This window comes from Muscardinus avellanarius (genome assembly GCF_963383645.1).
Source record: "Muscardinus avellanarius genome assembly, chromosome: 8".
In the NCBI taxonomy this organism is placed as follows: Eukaryota; Metazoa; Chordata; class Mammalia; order Rodentia; family Gliridae; genus Muscardinus; species Muscardinus avellanarius.
This window is the reverse complement of record NC_137794.1, coordinates 24,317,692-24,342,273: the sequence shown is the minus strand read 5'-3', so window position 1 is coordinate 24,342,273 and position 24,582 is coordinate 24,317,692. Positions and strand designations below refer to the sequence as shown.

Sequence of the window (24,582 nt, the reverse complement as noted above, 5' to 3'; positions counted from 1 at the left end):
TGCCAGGGAGGTTTGCTCCTTTCCTAGAAAATCTAAGAAGGTCCCTCTTCTAGATTCTGGTACGAGAAAGTAACATCATAAAAGCTCAGATATAGATCATATTTAGGATAAAAATCACCAGGAAAATTCTTTGAATACACAGAACTTAACGACATGGCACTCTGACAGAGTATACATGACAGTATTACCTTTTCAGATTGATTGATATTTATCTCCCCTCTATGTACAAAAAACAAAACAACAACAACAAAAGAGTTTGTAACCCATAATGTTTTAAGGTCTAAGACTTAACTATGGCTTTTTTTCTGCCTTTGAGACATTAAAATGTCAAAGAATTATCAATGAGATAAAAATGAGTTTGATCAAATATATTGCAATTACTTGTACCAACAATAAAAATAAAAAGAATTACTTATCCTTATTTAGTATAATTATTTCCTTGTTTGCATTAATTCATAAAATATGTAAATGTAAATTGAATATCCTTCAAGATTTTATAACCATACAATTTGGAAGGATCATATAAACATTGCATTACTCTGGTAATGGATTCAAGGTCATGTAAGTGATGTTTGGGCTAAATGTCCATAGAGATTGTTGCTTGACTGCAATTATAAACTGAATTACTAGGAAATTTAAATAGCATTAGAGATTTTATAATTCTAAGATAACAGAGCTTAAAAAAATGCTCTTGGAATGCACATGTGCCTTACACACTATGGAATGCAATCATCTTGAGAAGTAGCCTTCATGACATCATCACATGCAACACATTCCTCATGCTGTCCTGCAGACCCAAAATATAGAATGTTTCCTGCATATAACTCGCACCTCACTAATTTACATATTTCTCTTAACAGGCATCTGAAATAATTTATTGTGCATTGAATATTTACTCCAAAATAATATAAGAAAACATCTGTCACTTACGTTTTTGAGTCATCCCACAGCACACAATAGGGATTCAAAGTGCCCTAAAAATAAACAGAGAAAGAATAAGTGCATTGTATATATACATTTAAAATTTTAAGAATTATTTGAAATGCAAAGAGAAGGCTGAATTTCCTGCAATAAGATGTTTTAAGGGTCATAGGAGGAACTCTAGATAAAGAAGGAGAAGCCATAAATGAACAAATAAAGCAACCTGATGGGGATGGGAGGGGTGGGAAGGGAAATCTCCTATGTAGATGATGATGTACATTTACAAATGTATCTACGTCAGTCACTAGGCCAAACACGAGAAGGAAGGAGGGAGAGGGAATGGGGTGGGAATTGGGGAAGGGCTAAATGAGTGATGTGTGCATGTATGCCTATACCATCTTGTACTCCATTAAGATATATGGCTACAATGTACCAATAAGAAACAAATAATAAAAAAGCAAATAAAAACTCTAAATCAACTTTTTATATTTCCTTTCTTATTGATTTGGTGACTCATTTTGTGAAATTCTATGAAAACAATGAATATTTATTTATTTATTTATTTATTTAAGTACTGGGGAGTAAACCTAGGGGCATTCTACCTCCAGCCCTATTTTATTTTTTAATCTGAAATAATTTGAGGGTCTTGATAAGTTGTTGAGACTGGCCTTGAACCTGTAATCCTTCTGTTTTGCCCTCCCAAGCATTGAGATTATAGTATTGAGATTGAGATGCAGTGTACCACTGCATCTGAGCAACAATGCCTTTATTTTGAATGTCACATCCTGTACTTAGTTCTGCTGCAAATTGAAAGTGAAGTTCTCATATACTGTAACTCCATATTTTGATGATTTTAAATTTGTATTTATTTTCTAAAATATTAATTGTTGTACCAATTTCTTTAAGAACACCAAAATATTGATACAATATTTTCATCACAATAACACCCTGTATTTTCTCTTGAGTTTCTTTTTTATTAGTGCATATTAATTATACACAATAATGGGTTTCATTGTGACATAGTCATACATGCATATAACATGCTTTGACCATATCCCCCTAATTACTTTGCCTTAACCTTTCCTTCCCCCTCTCCTCTTCCCTTTCTCTTCATTGAAGAGTCTCTCCTTTCTACTTCCATATCATCCTTTCTTTTTTTTCTAGATATCACATATGAGAAAAAAACATGTATACTTGTCTTTCTGAGTCTGGTTTATTTTGCCTAACATGATGATCTCTAGCCCCATCTATTTTCCTGCAAATAACATAATTTTGCCTTAATGACTAAATAATACACACACACACACACACACACACACACACACACACACACATATATAATATTTTCTTTATTCATTCATCTATTGATGGACACCTCGGTTGATTCCATAACTTGGCTTTTGTGAATTGTGCTATGCTAAACATGGGTATGAAGGTGCTTTTATATTGACTAATTCCTTCAGGTATATACCAAGAACTGGTATAGCGGGATCATAGGGTAGTTCTATTTTTATCTTTTGAAGAATCTCCAAACTGATTTCCATAGTGGTTGCAATAATTTACATTCCCATCAGCAGTGTATAGGGGTTCCTTCTTCTCTGTATCCTTGACAGCATTTATATGTATTCTCAATGACAGCTATTTTGAAAGAGATGAGAGGAAATCTCAGCATAGTTTTGATTTGAATTTCCTTGATGGCTAAATAAAATATCCTCTATTATACATGTGTGAAATCACCACCATTCCCCCTTTACCTTCTAGTTGGTTCTTTCTGTAGGAAAGAGGTGGTTGCATTAACTGTTCATTGCCAAAGAATTGGTTGATTTTCAGTATCTACTTAATTAAAAGATCATATTTGAATAGGATCATATTTAATTAAATTTTAAGAAAAACATATTGGATTTTTATTCCGCTCAATAATTATTACTATTGAGTATCTAGCATGACCTTTAGGATGACAGAATGGCCTTTTTACACGGGATTATCCCAGGTACATTCTGTTTAGAAGAGTTCTAATAATTGGAAAATGTTACCTTCCTATCTGCCTGCTTGCATTTATTGGGCTTTACTTTGCCGATTGAAACTCACTTAATTCTTGATGCAAAAGCTTTAGATATCTACTGTTTACTTAAGTCCCCAAAGACTCTTCTTCTATCCACTAACCACATTCTCTTGACTTCAGGTTTCCTTATCCTCCGTGTCATTTATTTCCTGGAGCACACACTTAAAGTCCACTTGGGGAAATCATACTCTGTGTACAAACTGCCCAAAGAAAGGCAGTGCTATGTGAACTAAAATTGTACCAGATCTTTTGTATTCTTTTCCTCATTTTAACAGGTATTATTCATACACTGCAGTCTCTTGGGAGCTTTCTAAATTCTGATTTTGACATTCCACACATTCGTTACTGCTTTCAAGCTTTGCAATATTATAGGATTAAGAAATAAACATGTTTATGTATGTTCTCATCCAACCAAGTCATTGATAAAAGTAAACAACAGGCAATACAGTTGAAGAGTAGTCCTGAAACAGGCCACTGGCTCCCTTCTCCACTCCCAAGTCCAAGACCTTCACCTTGGATTTGCTCCACTCACACCAGCAAGCTTTGATCCAGCCCTCAGGCCTCAGTTTCAATTGCAAGTAGATAACCACTGAGGTATATCTGGCAAAGCAACCTCTCTGAAAATCTAGGTAGTCTGTAAGCCATGCTTTGCTACGTAATGTTGTCAGGTTCAACCTAGAATTTTGTTAGAAATAAAAATAATTAAGCCGGGCGTGGTGGCGCACGCTTGTAATCCCAGCATTCCGGAGGCTGAGACCTGGAGGATCGCGGTTCGCGGACAGCCTCAGTTACTTAGTGAGGCTCTCTGCAACTCAGTGAGACCCGGTTTCAAAATAAAGAATAAAAAATAGGGCAGGGGGTATAGCTAGTAAGTCAAATGCCCCCGGGTTCCATCTCCAGACCCACAAAAAAATAAAAAAGAAAGAAAGAAAAATTAAGATCATTAACATAATTTTCATGAAACCTATCCAAGCCTTATTTATTATTCATTCTATTTAGTACACTGAACTAACTCTGATATTGTAGTACCACAATTATTTTCTAAAATCCCTCAAAGACCATATATCCTAGGTATTTTACTTCTTATCAAATGCTCATACCTCTATGCTGTGCCCCTAGAACATAAACACAATTCTTCCTCTGAAACAAGATCATAGTAGATGTAGATAAGAAACCTACAAATAGAATGTTTATATCACAACACAATAGAAATGTAAATGTCAGTAATAATAGTTTCCTGAGTAAAGGACAGTCTATGCTAGAGTGAGTTTCATGGAAGAAGTAGGTCTTACTTTCTTCATACAGAAGGAACATTTCTGGGTGAACATGTGATAAAGAATGGGATGGTGTTTCGAACTGGTTTCTTCCTCTATTTTATGAAATCCTATATGGTTTTACCTGGGTTTTTTTCATATAGCTTTTACTTTCTGACAAATACTGAACATATCTAAAATTCTATATCATAATGTCATGCTATATTTATCTAAGGATTTATCCAAAGAGGTCCAGAGCACTTTAAAGACAATAATATCCTTACAACACCACATTGAAGGGTATGGTAGTGCACATTTCATGGGTATAGAAACCAAGTGTAGGTGAGAAATCTGAGACAAGAGACTCTCTGAATCCAGTTAGTAAGTTAAATATTTATATAAATCAATACAGAACCCAGCATGGTGGTGCATACTTTTTTGAGGCCTAGACAGGAGGATCACAGGTTTGAGGTCAGGCTCTCAGCAACGTATTGAGACCCTGTTTCAACCCAAAAAGTAAAATAAGGTTGGAGGTATTGCTAGAAGTAGAATGCCCCTGGGTTCAATCCCCAGTAAAACACACACACACACACACACACACACACACACACACACACCTGCTTAAATAATTTTATATTATAATTATTGTTCATAGCAGGTTACAACAAATAATATTAGAAAGAAAATACAGCATAAACTTAATTTTTAGATATGATTTTCCCTTTTCCGTCCCTAAAGAAACTTGAGATGAAAATGTAAAAGTCAGAAATGCTTCTTTTACCTTCTACACTCACCAACACTGAGCTTCATCCTTGGCCTTAAACCCCTTACCTCTCATGCCCTATTGCATGCTTCTCTCTTGTCATCATGAAATCCAAGTACCATCACTTGAGCATTATTATAGGCTCCATACTCATCATTCTATCTTAAGTTCATTATATATTCTGGGATGCACAGAGCATTCAGATACCCCGGAATGGACATTTATTCCACTACAGTCAAAATACAAATGCCTGGGAACTTAAGCCAATAATTTAAATATTTGAACTTTAGAAAACATCCAGGAGAAAAAAATTAAAGAAATCTTAGTACCTAGATAGCCTAGTTACTTAAAGAATGAGAGTGTGAGATAGAAACAAAGCAAAAAAAACCAATGATGAACTCTACACTTAAATATCTGGCTCAATGTGGCTAAATGGTTTTGCTAAGAAACTAGTTGCAAAATATTTGTTATAATCTTCCGATACTTTTTTCAAAGACTCTCTGTTACTAAGTCCATTATGAGGAACTTACAGGAAATTAATGACACAAAATGGCAAGGTGGACAGAGAGCAGTAGCAAAATGTAATGACAGGAGCAAGAGGGAAAAAGCGAGCTGTGAACCTGACCACACGAGCAGATTCAAGAAATGCATTCAATTATGGAAACAAAAGTTGTCAGGTAAACGGGACAGATGGGTAAACAAAGACTAATTTATCAAGATGTCAATATAATTGACACTTTAAAACTGCATGTATTTGAAAACTTTTGGAAGAGATACATTTTCCTTGACAAACATGTTTTTGTCAAGCTAAACAATCTGCCTCTTCTAGCTCTGCTAAAAATTCAACCCAAGTTAGACATTTTTTTTTTTTTTTTTTGGTGGTACTGGGGTTCCTGGAAGCCCTTCTACCTCCGGGCTACACTCCCAGACCTATTTTTACATTTAAAAAAAAAATTTGGAAACAGGGTCTCTCCTAAGCCAGTGCGCGCAGCTGGCTTCGAACCTGCGCGATCCTCCTGTCTCTGCCTCCCAAGCATGGGGATTACAAGTGTGCGCCATCACACCCGGCATTTTTAATCACTTCCTTAAGCTTTTTAAAAATGCGCCATAACCCGAGTGTCCTAATTACCATAGGTGTGCCATGCATTACTTTAGAGCATGCTTCGTATTTTCTTTTACTTCTGTTTCCAGTGTCAATCAACCCAGTGTATTATTTAATAGAAAATATCACCAGCTTTGATAATGCCTATGGAAGTGATTATCTCTTTCCATGGTCCGCATATCTTTTCTGTTTTCCTATTAATAAAATAGGGATTTGGACATCCTGTCTAACCCTGGCTCTCAATGGTTCAACTCTGCCATTCATAATTAAATTCATTTTAATTCTTTCAAAACTCTCTTCTAAATATACCTCCCCTATGGGGAAAATATAACTCATTAGGGTAAAATATTCTCACAAAATCAGAAGAAAGTGAAAAGAAGATGATCAAAACAAGTTAATTCATTCATTTTTTCATTTAAATGAAAACCATTTAGTGAGCACCTATGACACTTTAAGTACTCTCTGAGGTACTTTGAAACAGGGTTGAAGAAAATGAATTCTCTGCTTCATTAATTTCACTAGAGTGAGGAGGACAGAGAGAGAAAACAAAAACTTAAAAAGTTAGCAAGTAAATATATACTATGCTAGATGGTAGTAGGTGCCATAATGAAAAATAAACCACAGTGAGCAGGTAAGACTGGGGAAGTAGATGTACACTGGGAAGGAGCCATTAATAAATAAGCCTTAATAACCTGAACAGAGATATGAATAGATTTGGGTATAGAAAATATAAGAATAAAGTTACAATAAAAGTGAATAATGGCCAAATTCTTTAAACATTTTCATAGTGTTTTAAGTTTTAAATAAATTCACATGCTATCTTAATCACACACTTGCTATCTGATAATGTTCAAAGCATTTTCTCTTGATGTACTCTAAAATCAACAAGCATAATTATTTAAAGCATAGATTTAGAGCCAGGTGTGGTGGTGCACACCTGTAATCCCAGTACTCTGTACTTGAAAAGCCCAGACAAGAAGATTGCAGGTTTGAGGCCAGCCTCAGCAATTTAGTGAGAACCTGGGCAAACTTAGGGCGATCCTGTTTCAAAATAAAAATGTCTGGCAGTGTAGCTTAGAGATAGAAAGCCCCTGTGTTCAATTCCCAGTGGCAAATAAACAAATAAAATGTCTACATTCCTTGATTCCAAGAATTTTGAGATTGGGGATAAACCCAAGAATGTGCATTTTAATAACTCCTCTTTCTACCCTTTATAATTTTTAATCCACATCCAATTGGGAGAATCACAATTGAAGACACACACACAACATGGTGAAAACCTTTACAATCTTCCCATTTAGCAATTTTGAACTGTATAAGATTTTAATCTTTATTATAGTCACCATTTTGTGCAATAGATCACTAAAGCTCATTTATTATTCTTATCTCACTGAAACTTTGTGAGGTGATGGATGAGTTAATTAGCCTGAGTTAATCATCGAATTTGTAAACATATAGCAGTGTATCACTCTGTACTCCATGAAAATATACAATTATTATTTGTCAATTAAAATGAAATTTAAAAGAAATAATATGGTTATTGTGTTTTATTAAAATTTAGAAATGCTCAGTATTCATATGCTATAGTGAATTACTCATCTGAAAACTTCATAGCTTTATTGTACCTTTCATAGCCCTCTCAAGACAAAAATAATCTCTTGCCTTGGAGGCAGAGTGGGCACAGAGACAGGAATGAGGACAATGAAGAAGGGCAATGATTTCGTCTTAACTATTTAACATTCCCAGTGCTCTGAGCCAGATGTCTCTGGATGACTCTTCCTGTCACATCATTCAGTAAATTGGACATTGACTTCTGGGGTGTGGAGAGGGAAAGACTTCATCTGACTATGCTGACTCTAATAGTCTTTTAGACAACCAAGCATCACATAAAAATGACCAGGCCGAGCATATGCTTAGCACCTGCAAGAACTTGGGTTCAATTTCCATCACTACCATCAAAACAACAACGATAACAACAAACAAACTGAATTTTCTTGAGCTTTATTTTCCAGTAAGATTTAATTCTTAGATATAATTGTACAAGTAGATTTTGGGGATTTCCCAAGAACATTTCCAGCATAACTTACCTGATCTGCAAAAGACTAACTCATATCTAGTTTATAATTTTAATACAACTTGAGAAAGGACACATAAAAAAAAAAAAAACTCATGGAAACAAGTGTCCACAGTCAAATCTATGCCAAGTTACTAAAAGATGGTCAGAAGGAACCCTTTCAGGATTCTTTTAGCAGAAAAACAGCTTCAAAGTCCCTAAAAGTATAGTATAATAACCAAGGGAATGATGTATTTGGAAAATATGTCATGATACTTAACAGTAGAAAATGGGTTCTTGAATATTCTTCTCCAAACCTGTTTTCAGAGTTATCATAAATACTATTTCATGTTTTAGAATTTAAAATAATACTTAGAAAGAACTAAATCTGAGTCTTTCTCTTTCTCTCCTTTTCTTTTTTGGGGGGTTATAGTTATCATGTACCTGAAGTCTAAAGAGCCTCATTGAGAATGCAATGTTGTGTTCTTTTTATATTTTATAGAAGATAATTACATTTCACAAAATAAAAATAAAATGATAACAATGGTATCATTTTATATTTTTGCAAATATATTCAATGTCTAGCTTGACAGAAGACACCAGGATCTGTTCAATCTTTACTGTTTTGGTTGAAGTGTATGAAGAAAATATGGCTTCACACAGATAATGCAGTTGGGAAATGTGGAAAGGTCACACTTTGAGTTTTAGGGTATTTCTCTCAGTAGAAATAATCAGTAGAGAACAAAGTTACTGATAATGGACAGGTTTCCTTGAAGCCCATTCCTCCATAGCTGGAGGATGAATTGCCAAACCTGTATTTTTAGGAGTATAAGTGAGGATTCTATAGAAAGCATTACATTATGGACCAGCTAAACCAAAGAGGTGGAAAAGAAACAGCTGGATTTAGCCAAAGAAGAATAACATAAAGATGATTAAAGAGAGAAATGTAAGCTGGGCAGGATGGCATGCACACTTGTAATCCCAGCATTCCAGAAGCTGAGACTAGAGGATCCCGGTTCTCAGACAGCCTCAGCTACTTAGCGAGGCCCTTTGCAACTCAGTAAGACCCTGTTTCAAAAATAAAAAAGTCTAAAAAATAGGGCTGGGGTTGTAGCTCAGAGGTACAAAGACCCTGGGTTCCATCTCCAGTACCCCCCAAAGAAAAAAAGAGAGAGCGAGAAATGCAGAATATTGTTTTATCAGTTGGAATTAGACCCATGTTACATCACTAATCTCAGGGAATTGGTGGCTATTAATTGGAACCTAAAGAGAGAACATATACTTAATTCAGACTCTGCTAAATTACACAGTAGCCCACATTAACCAGATGACACTATTTTTATGGATGTGATAATAGCTTGCTTCTCTAATTTCTGAAATATATCACTAACCTGAATGCTCATTATTTCCTGATGAATACTGTCTATTTGTCATGTGGGAAGCAGTAAAAAGTAGAACCATAATTAGGAATTTTTTTATATATTCATCCTTCAAGAAAGAAAGTCATTGCTCCCACACGATGTGTTTTGGAGTGGTTTACCCCTATATGACTATCTCATTTCCAACAATGGCTGCAGAGAGAATGGTGTGCCTCTCAGTAAACAGATGAATATTCTAGGGGCTAAAAACTGTCCAAGTGTTTCCTATGAGTTCAAGTAGCAAACAACTTCAATAGAGAAATTTAAATTACTAGATTTCATATAGCTTGCAAGTTAGGGCTTTTTCTTTTGCAATCAAGAGGGTATCATAATGTTTCCTAACGATAATTAAATGAGTTTGTAGCAGATGAGGACAAGAAGGGATGATTTCCACTGAGATAGTCTATCAGCTGAATGTAGAAAGGTTTTTCCAAATTGTCCCAAATCTGCAGACATCAGGGCTGTGCCTCACATCTAGCACCTGTGCCTAGGTGATACTGTCGCAGGACATCCTCCAATCACCACCAATATCTTCCTATCCCTTTACAGTAACCACTCTCATTATCTGCTTATTCCTTTAATCAAGTTCCTAAAGCACTTGCATAATAATAATCAGGACAAAATGTACTTTTATAGTTGGTAAATGATTTCCATTGATTAATATATTATTGGTTTGTAGCACATCTGATTAAAAATGATACTATTAGTGTATATGTATATATTGTTTTCATCATCTTAAAATTAATTTTGTAATGCTCCAATGCAGAGTGTATTCAATTTTCATCCCTGCTGTAACAAATTACCACAAACATAACAGCACAGGAAAGCACTTTTTTTTTTTTTTTTTTTTTTTTTTGGTGGTACTGGGGTTCCTGGAAACCCTTCTACCTCCAGGCTACACTCCCAGACCGCTTTTTATACTTTTTTTTTAAATTTGGAAACAGGGTCTCTTAAGCCAGCGCAGCTGGCAACGAACCTGTGCGATCCTCCTGTCTCCACCTCCCAAGCGCAGGGATTAAAAGCCTGTGCCACCACACCCCGCAGAAGCACAATTTTTTTTTTTTTATCTCCCAGTTTACATAGGTCAAAGTCAAGCGAGCTCAGCTGGATCTCTACTTAAGTCTCTACTTAAGTGTTTTATAAAATTGAAATCCAAGTGTTGGTAGGGCTGCATTCCTTTCTGCAGGATATGGAAAGGAATCTGCTTATAGTTCCTTGTAGTAGTAGGACTAAGGGCTCCACTTCCTGGTTAGCAATCAGGGATTGTTATCAGCTGTTAAGAAGGTCTGCATGCCTTAGTTTATGGCTCTCTTTGTTAGGCTTCAAAGACAGGTGTGGCAGGTTGAGTCATTCTTAAATTGCCACTCTCTTAACCACAAGCTTTCTACATTTAAGAGCTCATGTATTTAGACTGGATCTACTCAAATAAAACTTTCCTCATCTCAAAGTCCTTATCCTTAATTGTACCACAGGAGGTATCGTACCACTCAGGAAGTTTTTTGGTTTTTTTTTGACATTTAATACACATGTATTACACATCCTGTTTGATGTGTAATACAAAAATTTGTTTTTTTTTTTTACATGTAGTAACATATCTGTAGGTTCCAAAGGTTAGAATGAAAACATTGAAGGGATTATTGTTCTGCCCAGTCTCAGGTCCAACAGGGTTTTTACCCATGGATTTACTCTGAACTGCCACCTATTTTTTAAGTAAAAATTTATTGGGACAGAAGTATGCCTTGCTGTTTATAGCTTGTCTGGCTATTTCTATACTATAACAATATAGTTGAGCACCAGTGACTGATGCCAAAAATACTATACAACTCTACTGAAAAATATTTGCCAATCCCTGTTCCAACAACAAAATTATTCCAAAATCCTTTTTGAGAATATCAACTATGCACTACAAATAAAAAATATACAAAATTTGAAATTTGAGGGTGCTTACTGAAGTTTAGGAATTTAGGATATAACAAAAAAGTGTAGATAGAGAACAATTTCTATCTCAATTTCAGCTGTTGGCAGAGCCATCAATCTTGTTTGGTTAGTATTTCAAGACTTTTCCATAAAAATCACCAAGAGCTTTCAGGAGGCATAACATTAGAATACTCTTCAAATGAATCAAAGTTAAGAGATAAATGTAATTTTAAAAGTAAAGAGATGAGCCGGGTGTGGTGGCGCACGCTTGTAATACCCGCACTTGGAAGGCAGGTTCCAAGCCAGCCAGGCTGGCTTAAGAGACCCTGTTTCCAAATAAAAGAATATAAAAAATAGGTCTGGGAGTGTAGCCCTGAGTTAAAAGGGAAGAGATATAATGAAATTTTAGTTTATTTTAATTAATTTCAGTCTTTGCATTTCTAGCTAAGATTGTTATAATTCCCTATAGGCTTTTTAAACTCTCTCTTCAATGAAATTAAACTAAATCAGCATATAGAAAATATCTTTGTAAGGCTGGTAATAAATTTATTAACTATTATCTTGAATAAATTGAGGAGTTTTCTCATAAACAAAGATTTAGAATAATATGGCATTGTTTCTATATAATGCATATGCTCACAACAAACCAATATATTTGGAACTATAAAAGTCTGAAAATTGTGTTCTGGTCTTATTACCACAAGGATGATTGTTAATCTCCTGTAAAGGGTCATTCTATGAGCATCCAAATGCCAATTGAATGGTACTTACATTAGCCAAATGAGCCAATTCTATCTCCAGAAATGAATCTGTTGTCTTGGGTTCAGGCCTTATTGTGACTACGATGATTTTGGAATTAACCACAGTATAATTCCTGAAATGGAAAAATTACGGTTAAAAGGGGGAATGATTGATATAAAACTATATGCCATACTGCTAACTGCCTGTCGGGAGTACAACAAATAAATACATCTTTAGTAAAATATGATGTTATTCATGACATTTTACTATTATAAACAAAACTTACCAGGACCTAGAAAACTTTGGAAGAAAAAAAGCTGTTTGTCATTTTATTTTATTTTTTGGTACTGGGGATGAAACCCAAGGGCATTCTACGTCCAAGCTACACCCCTGGTCCCATTTTTTAATTCTTTTTATTATTTGAAACTGAGTTGTGAAGGGCATTGCTAAGTAGCTGAGGCTGTGCGTGAACTGCTATCCTCTGGTCTCCACCTACCGAATGCTGGGTTTACAGACGTGAGCCACCACACTCGGCCCCTCGGCCCTATTTTATTTTTTACTTTGAACCAGGACCTCACTAAGTTGCTGAAGCTGATCTCAAACCTGTGATCCTCCTGTCTTAGCCTCCCAAGTCCTGGGATAACAGGCGTGGGTCACCAAGCCTGGCTTCTGCCATGTGATACGCAGAAAAGATGAAAAAGCAACAATACTGCCAAGCTTCCAGTGAGTTAAATCTGATTCACCTGCCAAAGTGATGGATCGTGAATTTGAGCCTTCAGGCAATCTTTGAACGAATATAAATCATTATCTCAAGGAGGACCTACTAGTTTTATTCTCCAGGAGACCAAATAACCCACTATCATGCTATCATGACATTTTTGGACTCTCCCAAAATGCACTAAGTTGAAATACTGGAATGTGGAATAACATAAAAGCAGGCAGAGTTTAAATATAAATAAATGTTGTTGCTAATTATCACCCATCATTCATTTCAGCACTAGAGATTTACAGGCCTCTGCTTCATCTCAGTGTCCTCAGTCTAAGAGACTTTTGTTTTACAAAATATCTTACCAGGTTTAATTCACTCACAAAGTTAAAATGTGTTTATAAGCAATATGCCTATAACCCATAGGAATTTTTAATATGATATTTCTAGTACATGTAAATTTTTATTCAAAATATTCAAAATTCTGTATATCATCTATTATTTAGGGATTTAAATATATAATTGTACTTTTACGTATTTGAAAAAATAAGTATATTCGTTCCTCCTTGTTGATTTGAAAAGAATTACTTGTTCTTCCCAAAGGCCAATACTATTTTGGGGAATTAATACCAGATGTCAAAAACCAATTCATTTTTTTATTCTTTTTGTTTTCAAGAAATTATTTACAGATAAAGTTCACCAATTTTAAGTATGCAGCTTTACACTCCTGATCGCTCTATACTACCATACAAACACCACCACAATCAAAATAAGCAGATCTCTCACCCTAGATAGCTTCTTCCTGCTCCTCTGTCCTTGGTTCATTCTTCTCCCGTGGTCCCAAGAAAACAAGGACATGCTGCCAGTATGGATTTGCCTTTTCTTTCTTTCTTTCTTTTCTTTTTTCTCCTTGGCAGTTCTGGGGATGGCACCCAGGGTCATTCCACCTCCTAGCTATGAGCTACACCCCCAGCCCTATTTTTTATTCTTTATTTTGAAACAAGGTCTCATTAAGTTGCAGAGGGACTCACTAAGTAGCTGAGGCTGGCCGCAAACTATGATGTTCCTGTCTCAGCTCCCCAAGTACTGGGATTTTAAGTGTGTGCCACCATAACTGGCTTGGATTTACCTTTTCTTTTCTTTTCTTTTTTTTTTTTTTTTTTTTTTTTGCGGGTCTGGGGATGGAACCCAGGGAAATTCGACCTCCAAGCTACACCCCCTGCCCTATTTTTTATTCTTTATTTTGAAACAGGGTCTCACTAAGTTGCAGAGGGCCTCACTAAGTAGCGGAGGCTGGCTTTGAACCTGTGTGATCCTCCTGTCTCAGCCTCCCAAGTACAGGGATTACAAGCGTGCGCCACCACGCCCGGCTTTGGATTTACCTTTTCTAAGATTTTACTCAAATGCAGTCCTACGGTAAATAGACTTTGTTTGGCTTAAATTATTTAGTGTACTTTTTAGATTCATTTTGTTTCTTCCTACAGTTGAGAAATATTCTATGATATGGATTTATCACAATGTGTTTATTGACTCATCAATTAAGCAAAAAAAAAAAGAAACTTAGGGTTACTTCTTGTTTTAGGTTTTAAGAATATTCCCATTTGGCTACTATGAATAATTGCCATACGCCTTTTATGTGGACATGTATTTCTTATGTCTTCCGTAAATACTTGGGAGTGGAATTGCTTGGTCATGTGATAAATACATGTTTAAATTGATAAATTTTATGGTTTTCTCTTTTCTTCCCCTCTCCTTTTCTCCATCCTTCCATCCTTCCTTCCTTCCTTCTCATCTTCCCTCCTTCCCTCCCTCCTTTTTTTCTCCTGTGAGATTAGGGATAGAGCCCAGGGGCATTCTCCCTCTGAGCTACAAATCCAGCCCTATTTTATTTATTTTTAATTTGAAACAAGGTCTCACTAAGTTGCAGAGGGCCACAGTAAGTTGCTGAGTGAACCTGTGAACCTCCTGTCTCAGCGTTCCTAGTATAAATGTGCCACCATGTCCAGCTAATCACACTGTGTTCCAAGGAGGCTCTACTATCCAAGGGATATAACATTGAATGGTGGAAAAAGTGAACCTCTCATTCATTATGATGTTTTCTCTAATGAGAATATTTCGCACAAGATTTCACCAGAAAAGAATGCTGAGCTGTTTCACAATTGGGAATTTACTATGTGTAGTAGCAGAGGAACTAGAAACATATTTTGAGTAGAAAACAATCTTTTATCTAATTTCTCATGTCAAATAACAAATTCTTAAACATTCAGGAAGGTATCTAATAGAAAATGTGAAAAACAACAAGACACAGAGATATTTTGTTTTTCTTAAGAAGGTGGATGCAAACTGTAGAGCTGGTTAACTGTCTTTTGTTTCATTCAATACTGAATGAGTCAATTGAAGGTGAGTGGTATTGAGAAGGATATAAAACTAAGCTCTAAATGGCAAGTTCCTTTGCCAAATTGTTTTTCTGAGAGTAAAAGTAATCAGGGGATCAGGTGAGGATGAAGCTGGAAGACTATCCTGGGCAGTTGATCATATTAGCAAAGTTGACAGGCTTCCTGAAGAATGGCAATGTCCATAGCCTGGAGTTCAGAGCGATGTCTGAACAGATAAAATGTGTAATTTTCTCCCAGAGAAAAATCAATTCTGAATACACAGATGGAAGTTCCTTTGTCAGGTTAGCCTGAATATATTTGAATTCTGGTTTGGCTACTCAAAACTAAAATACTGATGCATCACAAAATTCCCTCTGCCCCTTCACTACGGTTCTGTTTATAATCCTTCCTCTCTGCTATAAATAAAACTGAAGGACTACTAATTTTACTTAAGTTTAGGTAATTTTAATAGTAAAAAGCTATTTGTATTTTTCAAGTTACATAACAGACAAATTACTGCAAAGTGCAGATGTGGGTATTCTGTTCAGAAGTTTGCGATCCTGTTGAGATGTTTACAAATTCTTGTGTGTGTCTGTGGGCGTGTAAGGTGTTTGGCACTGGGTGACTAGACACGAATGAGCGAAACATCAAGGACAGGAGCCCTCTGTACAGGGTGTTGCACTAGGTAAGGCTCACTGTACTACTCAACCTGCCTGTTGGAAAGGTACTGAGACAATGGCCTCTATGGTATGGCTTTTGCAGAGTGTATGTGATGTAAAATATGTAGAATTTATTTGGGAAAGTAAGTGTGTCTCTTAAGCATAACTGTGTGCTTATATCATTATGCGAGTGCTCCTGACCTTGCGCCACAGCACAGTGGCATGTGCCTGATTCTATCACAGCACCCATCAGTTCTATACATAACTCCTTTCACAAGACTATAAACTCAGTAAAGGCAAGAATGATGTCTACCATTTATATATATTTGTTTGCATTATTTTGAACACATTTTAGTGCCCAGAACATGTTTGAATGCCAAATACCAAACTTTTTACTAAGTTTTTTTTAAATGCAATGTTAACAACATGGTATTAAAATGCTTAATGACGGAAAAATAAGTAAATTTACATTATGCAATGGTTTCCCCCTTTTTTAAAAAAATATATGAAGGACACAATTATCTTTAATTTATTCCATCAATGTATTGTAATTTGCATAAGTGACTAGTTGGCTCCTAATGTGCCATGTCAGCCTTGTGATCTGCTAATGCTTGCTGGCTGGGCATGCATTGGATTCACTGCTAAGAAAGCAGATCTTACAGCCAAATGGATTTCATGACGACGGTAACAAAATTATTTCCTGTCCTTGGGATCTGTGCTAGTTGCTATCTAAAACATTTTAAAATCTGTAAGGCTATTCATTCAAAATACATCAACTTAGTATTCACAGTTTTTGAATCTTAAGATGTTTAGGGTACACAAACCATAACTTAAAGAGAGAAAAATTAAGTAATGCAGTGCAGCTGCCTATAAGAGACTTACTTCAGACAGAAGGGTGTATAGAGGCTGAAAGTAAAGAGATGGAAAAAATACCCACATAAATGGTAACCAGAAAAGGGTAGGGTTGGCTATACTTAAGTGAAATAGGCCTTAAGTCAAAACAGAAGACAAATAACAGTATGTAATGATAAAAGGATTAACTTACCAGGAAGCAATAACAATTATAAATATATAGGCCCCTAGCTGCAAAGCACCTAGATATATTAATTACATAATTACAAACTGATGAGAGATATAGAGAGAAACAATAATCCTAGGAAATTTTAATACCCCATTTTAATGATGAGTATATTGATTAGAAGGTTAAAAAAGCAGAGAACATGAGTAACATTGCGGTCCAGTAGGACCTAACAGACTTATATACAACAGTGTGTACAATGTGTATGAAGAATACACATTTTTCCTGAGGGCTCACAGAATATGCTACAGCAGAGATCACCTATTATACCACAAAACTAGTATAAATTAATGAAGACTGAAATCATACAGTGTATCTTTTTCAACTACAATGAATGAAACTGGAAATAAACAGGAAAACTTGCAAATGGGTGAAAACACACTTTGAACATTCAGTGTGCCATGGAAGACATATTAGAAAATACCTTGAAGCAAATTAAAATAAAAACACAACATATCAAAATTCACAGAGTGCAACAAAAGCAGTACTAAGAGGGAAAGGCCTAAACATAAGACATAAAACACCTTAGACAAAAACACAGGGGAAAAGTCTCATGGTGTTGGATTTGGCAATTACTTGGCCATGACACCAAAAGTACAGGAAACAAAAGATAAAATAAATGTGATTAACTCAAATTTAAAAACTTTTGTTCAGAAAAGGAAATAGTCAATAAAGTGCAAAAGCAATTTATGGAATTGAAAAAATATTTGTAAGCAATATTTGTTAAGTAGGTATATCCAGAATACATAAAGAATTCCTACAACTCAGCAATAGCCAAACACCCTCAAATAAGCCAATTAGAATATGGGCAGAGACCATTGGGTTCAATCTCCAGTAAAACACACACACACACACACACACACACACACACACACACACACACTGGACAAAGTACTTAAATAGCTACTTCTCCAAAGAAGACATTCAAATGTCCAAGAAGCCCATGAAAAGATACTCAGTATCGCTAGTTATCAAGGAAATGCAAATCAAAACCACAATGAGATATCACCTCACATCCATTAGGATGGCTATATTTTGTTAAAAACAGAAGAAAAAAAAAAACCCAAGTGCCAGTGGTGGAGAAATTGGAACCCATATGCCATGTTGATGAGAAAGTAAAATGGTGCGGCTTCTTTGGAATACAGTATTGGTAGTTTTCAAGAACAAAAAATGGAATTACCATATCATCTAATAATACTATGTGTAGGTATATCCAAAAGAATTGCACACCCATGTTTATCAAGCATTATTCACAAATGCCAAATGGTGAAATATACATATAATAGATTATTCAGTTTTTAAAAGTTGGAAACCCTGTCACATGCCATCACATGGACAAGCCTGAAGGACATAGTATTTATTAAAATAGCTAAGTTCAGCAGGGACAGGTGGCCCAGGCCTCTAATACCCAGTGCTTGGGAGGCTGAGACAGGAGGATCACAGGCTCAAGACCCACATCAGCAAACTACTGAGTCTCTGTTTTTAAGATAAAAAGGGGACTGTGAGTGTAGCTCAGAGATAGAATGCCTCTGAGTTCAATCCCTAGGAACACATATGCACACACACACATACACACACACATATTAAGATGGTAAAATCTGTGTTATGTGTTTTACATATTAAACAAAATGTAATCAATGTTACAGGAAACAACATCAATGGTGGGGACAGCGGAAGAGTGTTCCACATGAAGTGTGGCCATAAAACACGTTAATAGTTTAATGAAAGTCAGCAAAATTCCTATTGTATTTTTACGCTTTAAGATTTATCACTTGTATAGCTTCAAAACTGAGAGTTTTCATAATTGTTTTAAGTGAGCCACCTAACTTATATAAAGCAAAATAAAACAGATAAATATATTCACTTCAAAAACTAAAGTCCCCTGATGGCTGCAATAAAAGGAAGGTCCCATTCACCAAGAACTTTGAAACTGGTTAGAATTTCAAGTTTTATTTCATAACAAATACAGAACTTAAAGTCACAAAAATTGTAAGTGATCAGGAATTTAGTTTACTTTAAAATGGTCTGGCCAAATTCCAGATTTTTGTAAATTACATTCTGGTTATACAATGTAGCACTTAATACTATTAAATATTTTCTATTTCATACTATATCAGCTTGCTATCCTCATGGTCAATTTTAATTTCTAATATTTTTGTGATAAACTAATTTTGTCATAAAATTACATTTCATTGTATATAAAAATATAGAAATAAGGTTCAAATTTAGGTCCTGAAATGAAAGAAAACATGCTTTTTTGTGGCACTGGGAATTGAACACAAAGGCACTCTACCACTGAGTACATCCCCTAGCCCTATTGTATTTATAGTTGAAAACAGAGTGTCACTAAATTGCAGAAAATCTCACTAAGTTGCTGAGGCTGGCTTCGAACCTTCAATTCTACTGTCTCGGCCTCTCAAGTACTAGGACTGCAAATGTGCACCACCACATCTGGCTCTTGAGAAAGTGGACTCTGTGGGTTGATTGCTTTCGGAGTGGTGTGAGAGTGATTATGTCTTCCTTTTCCTATTATTTCCAATAGTATTTACTTAATTTTTTCCAATTTGTGTTTAATTATTTTAATAGTAGGAGTTCACATGAGTTTCATTTCTAGGAATATACATAAGTTTCAGTAGCAGTCATCTTTAAGTTAATGTACTTAATGGAATTTCATATGATTTTGCATTTTTGAAATTTGTTCCTTATTCAAAGGTAATTTTTCAACTTGTATTGACTTATGAGAATGTTGTAGTTCTTCATTATCTGTGTTTTCCTGGTGCTATAATTGTATAGTGGGATTTACATGTAATTTTAGTTAGATTCTTTATATTACCTCAAATATTAATATTATATTAAGATACATTTTTTTTGCCGGGCGTGGTGGCACACAATTGTAATCCCCAAGCTTGGGAGACAGAGACAGAAGGACCGTGCAGGTTCAAAGCCAGCCTTGCTAGCTTAAGAGACCCTGTTTCCAAATAAAAAAGTATAAAAATAGGTCTGGGAGTATAGCCTGGAGGTAGAAGGGTTTCCAGGAACCCCAGTACCACACACACACAAAAAAGATACATTTTTTTTCAAAATCATGATTAAATTTCCAACGTCTTACCAAAAAAAAAAAAAAAATACATACTGCTCACTTACTCGGAAGTTTTGTGGTTTTCCCACAAATGTGGAAACTACATCTACTAAATCAGAGAAAACATTGTTTACAATTTCTTGAACGCATAGCTTCAGTATGTGCTTCGACATACTACTCTTTTTCCTTAAAATAAATTTTTAGAAATATAATTATTACTTCAATGGTAATTCATTTTAAATCTTCTTGACATTATTAAGTTGGGCTTCAATAATACTGTAAAAATGAACTCAAATGTTCACAGTTTATGAGCTTGCATGTTTGTGAATCCATTGATCTGGTAGGGGTGCATGCACAAGTATTTCACCTTCCTCAGGGGACCCTGTGGCCTGAGATGGCCAGTCTTCATGTATGAGGCCATAATGGTCATGAGGGAAATGAGGGGAGTGACAAACTCAGGCCCTGACTTTGACGGCAGCCCAGGTTGGGGTCACTAGGCCCACCCCAGGCCCCCTGAACGTGCCCTGCATGGCCACCACCTTCTGGGACTTAGAAGATTTTCTGCAAGAGGTACATGTGCATTCATCCACTATATTGCTTAAAGAAATCAATAATAACAGCACAGAAGCAAGTGAGGTAAAGTGAAAAAGTTCTGGTTTGGGCAGACAGAAGAGCTGGATTGAATTAGAACTCAGTTAACGTAGTAGACATATAGTCTTAGGCAGGTCACATAAGCAATACGGATCCCAGATCTCTCATCTGTAAAATGAGATTCCTCATGATATTAAACTTTAAAGAGACTATACATTAATATCCTATGCTCTAAAATTTTTCCTTGTAAGAAATTATTCTTTTTTAAAATTTTTTATTGGTGCATTATATTCATACATCATATTGGGGTAAAAAACATGTGTGTACATACATGTACACATCACCGATTTAACCCCTACCCAATTCCCACCCCATTCCCTCCCCGTCCCTCCTTCCCTTGCTTGGCTTAGTGGTTGACTTCCATATGTTTAAGTACATTGTGTATTTTAGAGAATTTCCTTCTTCCCCCTCCCATCCCCTCATTTAGGTTGTCTTGTTTTCTCCTCTATAGGATTTCCTTTTTCATCTAGAAATTATTCTGAAGAAGAATAAAAATAGGATGCTGAGAATAACACCTGGGGCTGGGCGTGGTGGCGCACGCTTGTAATCCCAGCATTCGGGAGACAGAACTGGAGGGATCAGTTTGTGCACAGCCTCAGCTACTTAGCAAGAATCCCTTTGCAACTCAGTGAGACCTTGTTTCAAAAAATAAAAAGACCAAAAAATAGGGCTGGGGTGTAGCTTGGAAATAGAATGCACCTGGGTTCCATCCCCAGTACCACACACACAAAAAAGAGCACATTTCCTTCAGTGGAAGGTACAGTTTGAGTTGACTTCATTTTAAAGGGGAAGACAGAGTAAGATAAAAATTATAGATTGAATAATAATTGAATGCATATTAGGGTAAAAGAAGAAAAAAGTATCTAAATAATAAAAGTCAACATGTAAGATTATTATTTTTCATGAAAGAAAATTTCTAAATTTTATTTACTAGAAACATTCTATCAAGTCCTCCCTCAGAGACCCCATAAGAGAAATTAGGCAAAGTATAATTCTAAAAATGTATAACATTTCTGGGAACCGAAGAGCAAAATTGACATTATTTTGTGCATGGGGAAACCTGGCTTCAATATGTCAATGGATAAATTGTAAAACAATCACAAGAAAAATGTTTCATGAAAGTTCATAAGTAATATCTAAATATATAGAACATATTTGTACATTTTTTCATGTTAAATAAGATTTTTCCTTTCTGACTGAGTTCAAGTCACATAAACATATGTAGTAAAAAAAGATTATATGTGTATTTTAATTCTCTATTCCTAAAACACTTGTAATCCCAGCATTTGGGAGGCTGAGACAGGAGGATTGTGGTTTGAGGACAGCCTCAGCTACTTAGTGAGGCCCTCTGCAACTTAGTGAGATCCTGTTTTAAAATAAAGAATTAAAAATAGGGCTGGGGGTGTAGCATGGAGGTAGAATAACCCTGGGTTCCATCCCCAGTACCAAAAATAAAAAAAACATAAAAAAATAAAAAGAAATAAAGAAGTTGAAGTTATAACTAGTGCATGTTTGCTGAGTGACTGTGAATCACTACTGTCTATTAAAAGGCATAGTCTTATTTAGTAGATCTATGACTGGTACACACTTATTAGATCTTTCTGGAATAGTTTTTTTTGAAAAGTAGAAAAGCAATCCTAAGAGTGCTTAATGTAATATTATTTCATTACATAAAATAACAGAAAATAAAAAGTAACCACTAGTGTCTCACCTTTCAAAGAGTAAACAAACATTTTTCTTTTGATTACATCTTTCTTTTGTTTGAGCTTTCTATTGTCATTATTTCTGGTCAATGATCTGAATATGAGTATAGTTTTCTATATTTATTTACTGAATTACTTTATAGATATGAGTGAGTAAACATATTTATAATTATTTTAAAAGGCTTTATTTTTACTCCACATATAACAATTGGAAATATATATGAAATTCAATGTCATGATTTGATATATATGCATATACATTGTATATTGTTCAAATCAGGGTAATTAGCCTATTGTCATATGAGACATCATTTATTCATGATGAGAACATTCACAATACTCTCCTAGCTTTTTTGAAATATACTTTATTGTTATTTCTAATAATCCTCCTGTGTAATAGTACACCAGAACATATTCCTCCTCTCTAACTATAAATTTACACTCATTGCATATTACTAACTTTTTTGCAGAGGTTACGAAGGACTTCAACCTAAGAATATGTAGAAACTCTATACAATAAACATACATCCATATTTTTCAGCGTGGGGAGTCAAACTCAAGGCCTCATTCACACTAGTCTCTTTACCAGTGAGCTACATCTCCAAGTCAAGATACAATTTTTGAAGTTGGCAAAAACATTTACATTTGAATTCGACTTTTACCTATAATATGGCCGAGGGCCTATCTGAACCCGTTTGTGTTGCAAGTGGTATCAGGAGAGCTGTTTTTCCAGACTACTTGCTGCTTATATTCATTAAATCCCTCACAAGGGATCCGTTAATCCTCTAATACCCTGTGACAACAGCCTCTGTCATGACTGGAGAAACACAATAGAATCGCTAATAAAATGCTTTTTTTAACCTTTTTACAAAAAAGGCTGATATTTCTAGATAAATTTCCAATTTCGTTGACTGCATAAATTCACAAAATACCGTGCTGTGATGTTAAACAGAACAAGGTTAATCCTACAACTTGGTTAGGCATTTAGGAAGGAACCTAGTCATCTAGGCACTTCATGTTGACTTTTACTTGCACTTGCCATCGCCCCCAAGAACAAACAGTGCAATGGTGTACATAAGTATACTTCTATTAAAGTTAAACTGAAGACTGCCGAGCTGAACCGCTCCACGACTGGACAAGTTTATACAATTCTTTGTTATGTTAAACTTCAACTAAGACACAAGTCACCTGATTTTTTAGTCAGTATCTAGAATTTTGAAAAGACTAACTTTACATGGATGAATTCCTGTGGAAATAAGGGTCCAATTTTGATTATCTGGGCACTTTTAACTTTAGAACACATCTTCTCTTTGGCCTTTTAGAGGCAAAGTGGCAGCATAACTATTTTATATGTAACTATAAGCACCAAAATATTTTCATGAAACCAGTGGAAAAGTTGAGAGTAAACTTACTAGTTTTGAAAATATTGCATTAGCAAAACACAGCCAAACTCAAACCTATCCACATACATGAAGTCAAAGTCCATCCGGAAAAAGGAATTTTTAAAAATTCCCTCTCGCTATCGCTATCTCTTTGGATAAAGAGGATGCACTGCACGATTCACTCCCTACATTAATAATGTACTTCCCACAGAGAGATTTTGCTCTGAAGAATCCTGACTTGTCATTTTTCCTCCACTGGGAAGCCCTTTCCTGCTGGGCGGTACTGTTTTTATTTAGTAGACTATTTGTTGGGCTCGTGGTATAGCTGTACACATCATGTGCTCTCCTCCCTTAAAACTTAACAGTGCTATATAGGAGGGTGTGAGGGACCCGCTCAGTGAACCTGTGGCTGTGTTGAACTGAAATACAACTTTGCGTCTCCATCCTCCAAAATGGGATGTGGAAGAAACAGGCCATTATGAATAATAAGTTCACTATCCAAATAGACCTGAATGATGTTTTCTGCAAGATGGGGCAATGTAGATAAGACAACAGTAAAAATAAATTAATGTTGGTAGAATTGCTACTTGTAATTGTATTTTTTTTTGTTATCTGAGAGAAAAGAAATCAATAGATATCTTCCCCAAATAGTCCTCTAATTGAACAAAAACATTTTCTCTTAATGTAGTTATAATTGAACATGTATTTTGAAGCAAATT

The 24,582-nt window shown here is 35.4% G+C and overlaps 1 protein-coding gene across 1 annotated transcript in view; it reads right to left on the bottom strand.

Annotated features, from left to right (window-relative positions):
- ADGRB3 (adhesion G protein-coupled receptor B3) overlaps positions 1 to 24,582 on the bottom strand; it is a gene marked incomplete at both ends in the record, with an annotated part of 810,263 nt that overhangs the window by 334,214 nt on the left and 451,467 nt on the right. Inside the window, 2 exons of the mRNA XM_080699695.1 lie at positions 931 to 974; positions 12,261 to 12,363. Of these exons, the coding sequence (XP_080555821.1) occupies positions 931 to 974; positions 12,261 to 12,363 (147 nt within the window). The remainder of the gene's footprint in view (positions 1 to 930; positions 975 to 12,260; positions 12,364 to 24,582) is intronic.